At 51.9% G+C, this 12,855-nt stretch overlaps 1 protein-coding gene across 2 annotated transcripts; it reads right to left on the bottom strand.

Annotated features, from left to right (window-relative positions):
- Positions 1–954: 954 nt before the first annotated feature.
- On the bottom strand, positions 955–10,944 carry LOC116628271 (lymphocyte antigen 6 complex locus protein G6f-like). Of its 2 annotated transcripts, none has more exons than XM_032398498.1 (6): positions 10,862–10,944; positions 9,708–10,037; positions 9,362–9,625; positions 8,216–8,371; positions 2,864–3,016; positions 955–1,420 (listed from the first exon to the last, which is right to left on the bottom strand). In XM_032398498.1, exons 1-6 carry the CDS (start codon positions 10,917–10,919, stop codon positions 1,197–1,199), a joined length of 1,185 nt encoding a protein of 394 aa, XP_032254389.1. In that variant the 5' UTR covers positions 10,920–10,944; the 3' UTR covers positions 955–1,196. The 2 variants fall into 2 exon arrangements, with proteins under 2 accessions (XP_032254389.1, XP_032254390.1); XM_032398499.1 differs by lacking the exons at positions 955–1,420; positions 2,864–3,016 and adding exons at positions 7,814–7,838; positions 7,974–8,040.
- Between the last annotated feature and the right edge of the window lie 1,911 nt (positions 10,945–12,855).

Genomic DNA, 12,855 nt, shown 5'->3' with positions numbered 1-12,855 from the left:
TTTAATTAGACAGTGGTCTCCCCACCCATCCTTCCACCTTACATCCTCCGCTCAGCTTTTCCCGAGTCCCTTCCCATACCCCTCTAGACCATCCCAGACCCTCCACTGGTCCCCAGAAGAGCCCTGCACTTCGCGTCCTGCACTCTACCGTGCCCGACTCGGGAGGGATGGGGATCTGGGCCTGAGATGGGGCTTCTGTCCTGTCCCCTGTGAAGGCTCCCAGGAAGGACCTGATGACCTCACTGTATGGGGCTGATTCCCCAAACCCTGGCCCCCATACATACCTCATCCCCATGCCCACGTCTTTGCATTTTGAGTAATAAATGTCTGTGTCTGATAAACTGTGTGTTTACTGTCAAAATACCTGTTGTCAGAGGCCCGGTCTTGGGAAATAACACTCTTAGCTCCTGCCCTTCCCCAAGAATCCTCCAGGGAGTTTCCCTGGGAGGCTGGGCCGGGGCAAATGGAGAAACGGGTTTTTCAGGCCTCCATCCTTCCTTCCTGTGTCTGGGGTTGGCACACAGGTCCCAGTGTTTGGAGCAACAACCCTTATCCCAAATTTAGGCCACACCTCTGATGTACTGCCAAGAAGGAGGTGCAGCCTGGCTTGAAGGCTCCCCCAAAAGGGTAGGAGAGCTGCATGGGCATGGGACCCAGGACCCTCTTAGCAGGCCCCAGTCCCTCAGGTTAGAGTCAAGGGCCTCACTTAGCCAGGTTACTAAGCAAGGCACCAAGCAACCCTCCCATCATGGGGCTTCCATTTCCTTTCTCAATCCTATAGAGTCACATTGGGAACCAAGCTGCAAATGGGAGAAAGGGGAACAAACCCAACCGGGTCCTTTGATTCCTGTGACCCCCCACTCAGCCCAGAGCCCACTCCCCTCAGTGGCTTCACGGCTAAGGAGGATTCTCCCTAGCAATAGGATCCAGGAGTCACTTAGGGCACATTCTCCATTGTCCTTTGGGGTTTCATTGGTTAAGGAGTAACTAAGTCCGCTGACGCTTGGTAACTAGAACACGGATGCCCCCATAATACTCGTGCAATTCTCCCATCAACGAAGGATAGATGGCATTTTCCAGTCAGCTCTAGAGTGGTGGAGAGATTTTAATGGCTCACAGAGGGGTGTTTGTCTTCTCACCTCAGATCTCCTTTGTTCCCTTGCTCCCTTGCTCCCCTTCCTTCCCCCCCGAGCCTACTAGCCTCTCCACAGTGCTGGCAAGAGCCAGGCCAGGGCGGTGGCTGCTACAGCCAAGATGCGTGGCGGGGCCACGGTGCTTGCCACAGCGCTGTTACACAGGTCTCCGACGCAGCAGTCCCTGCGGGTTGTGTAAGTCACGTCTCCCACCAACTCTGTTTCCACTTGATTGCAATGATGGGCCGCCACGCAGGCTGGATAGTGATGAATCAAGGTCACTGAGGCTGAGAGAGAGAACAAGACTAGGGTGTTGGACTCTTGGCTTGAGGACTTGCCTTCTAGGGCAGAGCGGAGGTGACTTCAAGGAGCCCAAAGGGATTCTCTGCCCCCTCCAAAAAACACCTCCACGAAACCAAGTGACCAAAATTAACATTGACATTGTGAGCCCTCTGATTCAATGGCACTGAAAAGGACCGACCTCCCTTCGCTGTACTGTTCTGGCCAAAAATCCATGACTACAGTCTAATTATGAGAAAATAGTAGATAAATGTAAATCGAGGGGTGTCTCTAAAATAAGTTATAGGGACTCTTGAAAAGTGTCAAGATCGTGGAAGACAAAGACGCAGAACTGTCGCTGACTGGAGACTAAGAAGACGCAAGCGCTAAATGCAATGCGGGGTCCTCGTTCGGGTCCTGGACTGAAGCCAACGTCCCTCTTGTCAGTTCAGGTGGAAAATGAACACTACAAGTCGTGTCACCCGCAGGCACAGCCGGACCGACTGAGGAACACACAAGCTTAGGCTCCAGGGATAGGAATGGAACCTGCGGGACAAGTAGTTAATCAGCACTTTCCTAAAGACATAATCATTGGATGTGCCTAATGAAATGTCTAACATAAAGAATAAAGATATTTTTTAGATTCCAAGTCTCTTGAGATGGAAAAGACCTCTGGGGGACCAGACGAAGTGGCACCAGAGAGCCTGTGTGGGCATGACCTTGCGTGGGCCTCCAATCAACAGTGTCCACCGTCTCAGAAGACCCCTAGCCCAATTTTGCCCTCAAAAACTCTCACTTGCAAGCTGTCAGGGGGCGGGGGCGGGCGTGGGGGCAGGGTGGGAAAAAAAAAGATTTTATTTGTTTATTTGACAGAGAGAGCGAGACAGTGAGAGCGGGAACACAAGCAGGGGGAGTGGGAGAGGGAGAAGCAGGCTCCCCGCTGAGCAGGGAGTCCGATGTGGGGCTCGATCCCAGGACCCCGGGATCATGACCTGAGCCGAAGGCAGATGCTTAACCGACTGAGCCACCCAGGCGCCCCTGTACTATGGTTATATTAGATGTTAACATTAGAGGAAGGGAGGTGAAGGATATACAGGAATTCTACTATTTTTGTACCTTTTCTGTCAATCAAAAATTATTTCAAAATCACACACACACAAACACACACCCTGGTCCTTAGCTAATGTCTACAAGTTTGGTTTAATATTTTGGTCCCTACCTTCAAGGGACAGAACTTTTTCAACCACTTATGAGTGAATGGGCCTCTGAGACTCTGGAGAGTGAAGAGGAGGAGGTGGGAGTCCATGGACAGTGGGCTGCTGGGGGGCTCAGTGCCAGAGTCAGAAGGGGCTACGGACCGCTCTACTCTGCCATGGCATCATCTGCCCAGAGCCAGACTGAGCCTGGAGGCAGGGGAGGGCTGGGGGAAGAGGGAGAAACTGAGAACTCACGGTTTCCAGACAGCTTGTTCTGCCCTCGGCCCGGCTGGGGTTTGCGCTCCAAGAAGCCGCAGCGCTCCCCCTCCCCGCAGGTGGCCACCGTTTCTTTGCAGGAGCTGCTGGGGCCTCCTTTGCACTCGAAGCAGAAGCATCGCATGTGGTTTCCTGGCAGGAGAGAAGAGGCACTTGACCTGGGCTGACCAGGAGCCAGTCGGCAGAGGGGGACAGGCCTTGGCTGCCTCCTTACCCAAGGCAGACCCCAGCAGGGTGCCGAGCAGGACCCCAACAAGTAAGGAGTTCATTGTGTCTGCCTGTGTCAGTATCACCTCTCTCCCGCCCCCCATCCCGGGCCCTGATCCGCCAGCCTTATATCCCCCTTGCCTTGGGCTTTATAGGGCAATAAAAAGGGAGGAAAGAATCTCCACCAGCAGGCACTGGGGCCCCAGTGGGGACAGGGAGGCCCCCCCCCCCAGTGGGAGAAAGAGCTCCTGGCATGCTCCAGAGTCCCTGGATTCCTCCATCCTCAGCAGCGGTTCTCAAGCTGTGGGCCCAGAACTCCTGGCCCTATAGACCCTTTCAGAGGGTCCTCAATGGTCTTCCTTTTTCAACTACATACCTACATGAGGTTGGCTTTTCTCAGCACACTTCAACCAAAACAACACATCCCAACAGTCTGAGTGCAGAAGCAGATGTGATAACCCGGCCATCTTCTATTCGGCCTTTTATCTAATTCCCCAAAGTGTAGAGCGACACTCCTTTTCTGTGTTGTTGGGAAAGAAGTTACTTTTCACAAAACTGTATTTTGTTAACAGGTGATAGGTTTATTATTTTTATTTTTGAATAAACCTATTTAAAATGCTCTGTTTTCATTTTGAATATAGTAAATACTATAGTAAATACCAATATTAACTCACACAAAGAAAAGCTCTTTTGGGTCTTCAGTAATTTTTAAGAGTATAAAGAGGTCCTGAGATTTAAAAAAAAAAAAAAAAAAAGGATATCTGTCTCCTCTGCCCTCCTCCCTCCTCTATCTTACTCCCGATACATCCCTGCTCTGATTCCTCAGATCAGAATCTCCTCCTCAATGTCTTAAACCTCAGTTTTCGAGAATCTACCACCAACTCCTAAATCTTTTCCCAGCATTCCTTCCTAGTCTTTCTGAACTGCCCCCCTAATGGAAACACATCTGTCCCTCCGGCCCCACCCATGATTAATTCCTTCCTCCGCAGTAGTAATGCTGGGAGAGATAATTATGGGGTACAAATGTTGAGGCTTGGGGGGATCAAAGGGATGTGAAGCTGGGTGGGGTCCCACTTACGCAGCTGAGCTTTGTGTGGAGGGGCGGGTGGGAGAGGGTATTGTTGATTCCACATTCAAACACCACGTTGGAACAATTCCGGGCCAGGCCTTCTAGGAGGGTGACCTTGAGAGACTCAAATGCACGGAGAGGGGAAAGATGGAGCAAACAAAGCCAGGGAGCTGAGCTGACAGAGCCGAGAACAGCTTGAGACAAGGGGAGGTGGGGAGGAGTGAGGGGGAAGGTGACAGACAGAACTCTGAAGCGGCAGACGCAGCTGAGAGCAACACACACAGAACAGAGAAGACCCTGAAGGCTCAAGCCAGACTCAAGTAGGGGGCGGGGAGGATGTGAGAGGTGTGGGGCACAGGAGCTGCGGGCCCAGGGCCCTTACTGCGTCAGGCTGGTGAATCTGGTCCTGGTTCCACCTCCCAGATTCACTCCCTAGGTGTGTTTGTTTACTGGTCCCTCCCTGTCTCGCTCAGATGCTCCAGCTCTCAGGATCTTGGGGTGCAGATCACATTCTCCCAGACTCCTGAGCCCTGGGTCCAGCCATGGGCACCTCCAGCATCTTCCTGTGCATCCTGTTCATCTGTGGGGCACTGGGTAAGGGGGGGCCGGGGGGGAGAAACCGGGAAGATGCTGAGCAGAGACTTGCATGGGCTTTAGAAAGAAGAGCTCCCGGGAATGGCCTCAGGCCAGGAGAAGGGGGAACCAGAAGTTTCTTTTCCAAGGCATTTGAGAATAACTCTCTCTTCCTTGCAGCATCTTGACATGCCTCTGTCCTCTGTCTCCCCTGTTCCTTATCTCACCTCTTGCTTCTTTGCAGGGACCCCGCGGTCAGTGTCAATTCTTATTTGCTCTCTGTCTGGGGCACCATCTGCTTAAATTCTTCACTGCCACCCCGCCTTCCCGGTCTGGCTTTGGGTGTCACTCTCTGCCTTCCTCTCTGACTCTCTTGGCTTCTGTCATGTCTATGCCTTTCTCAGAACCTCTGGATCCCTCTTGCATCTGTGTCTTTTTCTTTTCCTGAGGTGTCTCCCCTCCATTCCCTGTGTCTCTTTTCTACTTCTGTCTGCCCTTCTCCTTCCCTTTCCCCACCTCCCTCTCCCCACCTCTGCATGAATCCCTGTCCGGGATCTGGGCTCCAGCCTCTCAGGGGCCTCTCTGCCTCTCCCGACCTCTGCTGACCCCTCCCCGCCCCCCCGCAGGTCTCACCACGCCCCCGCCCCCTGCCCGGGGTCGGCTCCGCTGTTATACCTGCGGCTTCGCCAAACCCTGCTACCCTGTTCCCACCGAGTGTCAGGACGACGAAGCTTGTGGCATCAGCACTGGCACCTCAGGTAGGACTCGGGCCCAGTGGCCCTTCTCCAGGCCAATCTCCATCCATCCATCCTGCTTTTCCTGCTGCCCCATAGCCCTTGCCTCCTTCCTGCCCCGGCCTCAGCATTCTCTCTTTGTCCCACAGAGCAGAATGAGATCATCGAGCGGAAAGGCTGCCTCCCACGGGCCCAGTGCCCTCTGCAGGGCCGTGCCACCTACTGGTCGCGCTCCTACGCTCTGCGGCACCACTGCTGTGAGCAGGACCTGTGCAACACAGCTACCATGCTGCGGCCGCTCCCCAGCCCCCTCCTCACCGCCCTGCTCCTCCTCGGGGCCAGCTTCACCTGGGGAGGCCCCCTCCTCCGCTGGCTTCAAGCTGGTCTGCAGCCTTCCACCCAGGGCTCTGCCCCCATCATCACCGCCTTCCAGACACCCGCATCTGAGATATGCCCAAGAACCTGATTCTGTAGAGACCTCGGATTCCCGGCCTCACACCTTCCCAGACCCCTGGTTCCTTCGGGCACTGCTCTAGCCCCTATAGGCACCTGCCCAGAGCCCCGCCTCATAAAGAACACCTGTTCTAGGTCTTTTGTCTTTCCTATTTTTTTTTTAAAGATTTTTTATTTATTTATCTGAGAGAGAGAATGGGAGACAGAGAGCATGAGAGGGGGAGGATCAGAGGGAGAAGCAGACTCCCCGCTGAGCGGGGAGTCCGATGCGGGACTCGATCCCGGGACTCCAGGATCATGACCTGAGCCGAAGGCAGTTGCTTAACCAACTGAGCCACCCAGGCGCCCCTCTTCTGTCTTTTCTAGATGCCCACCGCTGATGTCCTATCTCAGCTCCCGGTTTGGGGCAAGGCAGGTGGTTTGATGGAGCTGGGGGTCCCAGGCAAGGGGATTGAAGGGGCACCAGGTATGGTGAGGAGGCCAGTCTTTCTAGGAAAGATTAATTTGGCAGGTCAGGAACTCAGGAAGGAGGTTCTTGGGGGAACTGTGAACAGTAAATTGAATAAAAGTGCTATCTGGGAGTCTAGGACACTGCTGTGTGTGTGTGTGTGTGTGTGTGTGTGTGTGTGTGTGTACTCTCTCTCTCTCTCTCCTCCTGTCTCTCTCTCTCTCTCTCTAAAAGCAAACTAGAGCTGCTTGGTAGGTTGGGCTGGCTGCTGGAACCCGAACTGTAACTTTCACCTCATTCTCTGTCTGTGTCATTCGAGTCCTCCTTCTTGCTGATAGCTTAGCTTAAGCCACTGTAGCATGAAGGCTTTTGGTGACACTTCTGAGAAGTCACTCTCCAAGCTTGAGCAGACACACAAAAGGGTGTCTGGTGGAGCTGCTTGTGAGGGTGTAGTGGGGAGTCCAGCTCCTTTCTGCCTGAGACCGGGGAATGGACCAGTTAAGAGCATCAGTAGCCTCCCCCGCTTGACCAGCCCAGGCTTCTCCATGGTTCACAGACAGCCCAGCACACACCCCACCGGGAATCCACCCACCCGCCCCTGTGGACACTCCCTCTACCTAGGGAGATAGCATGTGACTCCTGGGGCTCCCAGGATGTCAGGATGTTGATAAGCCTCTCACAACTCCGGATGCCGGATGCCGCATGAAGTGCTAGGATAAGGAGGGTGGCTCGGGGCAGGGGCTGAGCACAGCCACCCCATCCTGACTCAGTGCTCTCCCCGTCCACGTGAGGAAGTCTGAGGTCTGATTAAAGGTGCGTGTTCTCCCTCCACTCCTCTGTGCGAATGAGACTGAGCAGGGATGAGGGACAGGGGTGGGGCGTGGCCTGGTTTAATTTAGAGGCAAGCTGAGTCTTCTTCCTATTCTCTGTCATTCAGTCCTCCCACTTGGTTGCTTCTGTTGTTTTCCCTCTCTGCCCATCTCTTTCCTCTAATGTGAGTCCTTTCCCTTCCCTCTTCTTTAGTCCCCTCCATTTGTCCTGTGGTTTCCCCAAGGCTGACTCTCCACAATTGCTCAAATCTCTGGATTCTTCTATCTCGTCTCTGCCCATGCCCACCCCTCCTCACCCCCGCCAGCCACCCTGGGCTCCCCTCAATCCCATGGTACTGGGGGCTCAGGGCCACCCCTTCACTGGTTGCTATGAAACAGGACACCACACCTTCTCACAGGTGACATCACAGAATAATGCTCTGCTTTCCTTCAGCGCCCCCCCAACACACACACACACACACACACACACACACAGAGCTTGACTGCTGGAGACCAACTGGACTGTAAAGTAGCACTCTCATCCCTTCCCCCCTTGCCAAGGTTTTCAGGCGAAGCCTTCAGGTGCCAGATGGCCAGAGAGACAGCAGGTCACACTTCCAGCAGATGTCATGGAGATCATCTGATCTTGGGGGCAGGTGGGCTGTGGGTTTTGTGAAGCAGAAAGACAGATTAAGGATACTTCCATTCTCCACCTCCTCAGGAACGGGGACCCCCATACCCACCCCAACCCCAGTCTCCTCTGGGATTTAAGCCTGCACCCCCTAGTGTTCCTCACCTGAGACAGGCCAAATGGATGTTCTCATAGACCTGGATTTCAGGTTTGAACTGAGGAATCGAGGCATCTGGGAAGAAGGAGCCACATGGGGTGCAGCAGAGAAATCACCAGATAACTCAGAGCTATATTCCTTACTACCCTCCTCCCCTAGAGAAGATAGGGTATAGAGGCAAGACGTGAGCCCAACCCTCTGCCTCACACCCACATGTTCTCTTCTTTCCCTCTGGGAGGGAGGGACTCACCTCTGCACTGAGCCCCCTGGACCCTCTGTCTGCAGAGCATGATGCTGAGGGCCAGGATGGTGAACCCCTGACCCACTGTGAGCAACAGCATCAGGATCCAGGACACATCCCAGCCCATGGAAGGGGCACAGAGGGCAGGGGAGACATCCATGGAGGCTACAGTAAGGGCAAGACAACAGGGGTAAGGAGGGAGGTGGTGAGGGGTTTGTTCCTGTGCCCCAAAGAGAGGCTTCCCCCTGTAGTCTAGTGGGCTCTTCCCACCAAAAGACTTCATAAGCTTTGCCCCCAATTTCCACCAACCCACTTTGCCCATTTTCAAGCCTCTCATGCTGACCCCGTCAGCCCCTGTTGGTATCGAATAGCGACACCCCCCACCCACAGATGGACAGCTAACTCCAGAGCAGACCGTCAGCCGTAACTGCAGTCTTTCCTCATATCCTTAATAGTAATCCAAACTTTCAGGAACAAGTAGCGTCTTCCAATTCATTCTTTCTTTCACTCATTCACTCCATAAGCATTCCCCGAGTGCCCACCAAATGCCAGGCACCATATTAGGTGCTGAGGATGTAGAGGGAAATAAGACCCAGTCACTGCCCATTAATTGGCCTTTGCTTACCAAAGTAATGGACATTTGCTCCTCCCTCCTGCCTTGGTAAATGAGTTATTCTACATCCAATAGCATTCTTTCTGTGTATAACGGACTTCTAATTATAAAACAATTATATATATTTTCCCCTTCTAGTTCCACTCTCAGTAGGCCATTAGAACATCAGCGCATATATCTTTTCTTCAAAAGACAATTCCCCCATCAAAAATTCTTCTTTTCTTCCTCTCTGCTATGAGATATTCCACAAAAGTCATAGATTACCCCATTTCTAAGTAATGGTGTATTCCACCAGAAGCCTTCCAGTGGTCAATAGGCCAGTGGTCTATCCCACCAGAGAGCTGGCTTAAACAACCCCTTTCTCTGTTAGGGAGTTAGTCAATAAGAAAAAAAGCCCTCTTCCTACAGGTGATGGTCTGCTCCACCAGAAATCATCCCCCACCGGAATCTGGCCAATTGCAAAGTCCCATCTTCCTCCCCTAACCAGCAGGTGCAAACTGTGCCAGAAGCAATATCCTCTCCCATATCCTCCCTCAGTTTACCTGCCAAGCTAAAGCTGACCTCTTTGTTGTGAGGCATGAGGCAGCGGATGATTCTTGGTCTATGTTCCCCGGACTCAGAGAGCCCCTCCCCAGGACACACCAAGAGCAGGGCAGCCCCATTGCCCCAAAATGACTGTACATGACCCCTCACAGGACCCTTTCCCTCTAGCCAGGTCACAGAGTCTAGGCGTCTGGCAGGGGCCACAGAGCATAAGAGGACAGAGCAGGGGGGTCCATCTGCAGCCCTCGCGGATAGCTGGGATCCTGTGGGGAGAGAGGGACCTCTTAGTTCTCTGCTGGACTTCCTGGCCCCCCAGTGGCCCCTGATCTATGTGCCTTCACTCACCTCTGAGCACGGAGACATCATATACCCTCCAGTTCTGGTACTTGTGTTGCTGACCCAGCACGGCACACCAGTATCGACCGGCGTCTCCCTCCTTGGACCCTTCCAGCCACAACGAGTAGTTCCCCAGCAGTTTCAGCCTGGATACCCTTGTGGGCTTCCCGGGGTCTGGGGCTGGCCTGGCTACTTGCACTTGGGCCACCAGGGCAGTGGAGGAGCCTGCTGCAGGGCTGCGGAACCAGGACAGGAGCTCGTCTCCACTCAGGGCAGGTGGTGAGGGGCACGGCAGCTCCATCGCCTCCCCCAAGGCTACATAGATGGTCTGGATGTTGTCTGTGGGGAGAAGGATGTATGAGACTAGAGACCTGCATCAGATCGACAGCTCCCACTTGACCTCCAACCCCCAGCTTCTGCCCTTCTGGGGTCTCCCCGCATGGGTCTGCCTATGAGTACGTTTCTCAAGTGACAGCTACAAAAAAGTGAGGAGGGGAGGAGAGGGTAGGGCCTCTCCTCCCCTCTCCTCCAGTGGGTGAGGGAATCTGAAGGCAAGAGAAAAAAGGCTAGAATAGTTGGCAAAGGCCCTTTCTCTTCCTCTCCCTTCTCCTTTTCTGGACGTATTTTCTCGTCTATCCTTATTTTCTAAGGGAAACTGTACATAACCCCCCCGCAAAAAAAGACTCTACAAAACAAAACAAAACCAAAGCCCCCAAAATTAAAAAATTAAACATTAGGGACTCCTGGGTGGCTCAGTTGGTTAAGCGTCTGCCTTCGGCTCAGGTCATGATCTCAGGGTCCTGGGATCGGGCCCCACGTCGGGCTCCCTGCTCAGCGGGAAGCCTGCTTCTCCCTCTCCCACTCCCCCTGCTTGTGTGCTCTCGCTCTCTTGCTCGCTCTCTGATAAATAAATAAATAAATAAATAAATAAATAAATAAATAAAATCTTCAAAAAAATTAAACATTAAAAAAAGAAAGAAACTGTACATGACCTGGACCCTCATTGTCTATGGGTCTTCCCCTGAATTAGAGGCAGGGGGAAGTCAGTTGGAGTAAACTATCTTCCTGAGTCATATACCTTCCCCAGGCCTCTAAGGAGAAACAACAGTAGTTCCTTACAACCTTTCAAATAGCCAAAGAATCCCCCACCTCCTGTTCCTTACCTGCAGCAGCCCGGTGGGGTCCACGTAGAAACAGAAGGAGGAGGAATAAGACGGCCATGGAGAGAGCCTGCCAAGTTCTCTTGCCCAGGACCTGGTGCCTCACGGAGGAAACAAAACCCAGATATAGTCCCACGCTCCCTGGTCTGTAGTGACATGGGCCTCTGAGGGGATGGGAATGCTGGGGAGATAAAGCCTAGCTTCATGTCTACTGGGGAAAAAGTGACCACCACCTTTCAGTCCCGAGGGGGAAAAGACCCCGTCCAGGGTGTTCTGAAGATGATCTCCTCACAGTTCTGACTCTACATCAGCTGAAGGACACAGATCAAAGACTTCATGCTAAAAAGCCTGCACAGAAGGGGGCACAGCTGTCCACCTTCATTCATTCTGGAAGTACATTCTGTTCTCTCTTCTCCACCCTAAGAGAGATACCAACCATGAGCGAAGAAGCTGAGTCTTCATGTCGGTCTCCACAGAACCCAGCATAAGACTGCATAGCTAGTCAGTACTCCATGAATAATTTAGAATGACTTTCCCTATGGCTGCCTGGCACACCACAGACCTCTTCTGAGCCCCTGATGAGTGTATTAAGTTACTCCTGAAGGAAAAAGATAACAGGGGCCTAGAGAATTCACCAAATCCCTTTACCCCAGGCAGGATTCTCAAAGCAGATCTTCATATAGCTCTAATAGTTTTTAATGTGTTATTTATTTTTAAAGGTTATTTAAAAAAAATTTTTTTTATGGTTGGTATGTTTTTAATTTTTTATTTATTTTTTAAAAGATTTTATTTATTGGAGAGAGAGTGCATGAGCGCGAGAGAGCACGGGGGGCGGGGGGGCAGGCAGAGGGAGAGGGAGCAGCAGACTCCCCATTGAGCAGGGAGCTGGATGCAGGGCCCAATCCCAGGACCCTCGGGGATCATGACCAGGATCATGACCTGAGTCGAAAGGCAGACACTTAAGGGACTGAGCCACCCAGGAGCCCCTTAATTTTTTATTTTAATTCCAGTTAAAATACAGTGTTTTATTAGTTTCAAGTGTACAATATAGTGCTTCAACACTTCTATACATCACCTGGTGCTCATGAGGACAAGTGCCCTCCTTAATCCCCATCACCTATTTCACCCATGCCCTACCCCCCAACCATCAGTCTGTTCTCTATAATTAAGAGTCTGTTTCTTTTTTTTTTTTTTAAGATTTTATTTATTTATTTGAGATAGAGAACAAGAGGAGGGGAGAGGCAGAGCAAGAGGGAGAAACGGGCTTCCCGCTGAGCAGGGAGCCCGACGTGGGGCTCGATCCCAGGACCCTGAGATCATGACATGAGCCGAAGGTAGAGGCTTAACCGACTGAGCCACCCAGGTGCCTCAAGAGTCTGGTTCTTGATTTCTCTCTCTTTTTTCCCTTTGCTTGTTTTGTTTCTTAAATTCCACATATGGGGGCGCCTGCTTCTCCTTCTCCCTCTGCCGCTCCCCCTGCATGTGCTCTCTCATGCACGCTCTGTGTTAAATAAAGAAAGAAAATCTTTTTTAAAAAATTCCACATATGAGTGAAATCATACGTATTTGTCTTTCTCTGGCTGACTTATTTTGCTTAGCATTATACTCTCTAGCTCCATCCGTATCATTGCAAATGGCAAGATTTCATTCCTTTTTATGGCTGCATAATATTCCATATATATGTGCGTGTACACACACACACACACATACACATATCTCTTATCTTCTTTCTCCATTCATCAATCAGTGGACACATGGGCTGCTTCCATATCTTGGCTATTGTAAATAATGCTGCTATAAACATAGGGGTGTCTGTATCTCTTTGAATTGGTGTTTTTTTATTCTAAAATTGTTTTTCTTTTTTTTAAGATTTTATTTATTTGAGAGAGAGTACAAGCGGGTGGGGGGTGGGTAGGGGCAGAGGGAGAGGGAGAAGCAGGTTCCCCACTGAGCAGAGAGCCCAACATGGGGCTCATCCTAGGACCCTGGGATCATGA

This window comes from Phoca vitulina, unplaced genomic scaffold (genome assembly GCF_004348235.1).
Source record: "Phoca vitulina isolate PV1807 unplaced genomic scaffold, GSC_HSeal_1.0 scaffold116, whole genome shotgun sequence".
Taxonomy (NCBI): Eukaryota; Metazoa; Chordata; class Mammalia; order Carnivora; family Phocidae; genus Phoca; species Phoca vitulina.
Note: the sequence above shows the minus strand (reverse complement) of the source record. Positions and strands in the feature narration are given on the sequence as shown.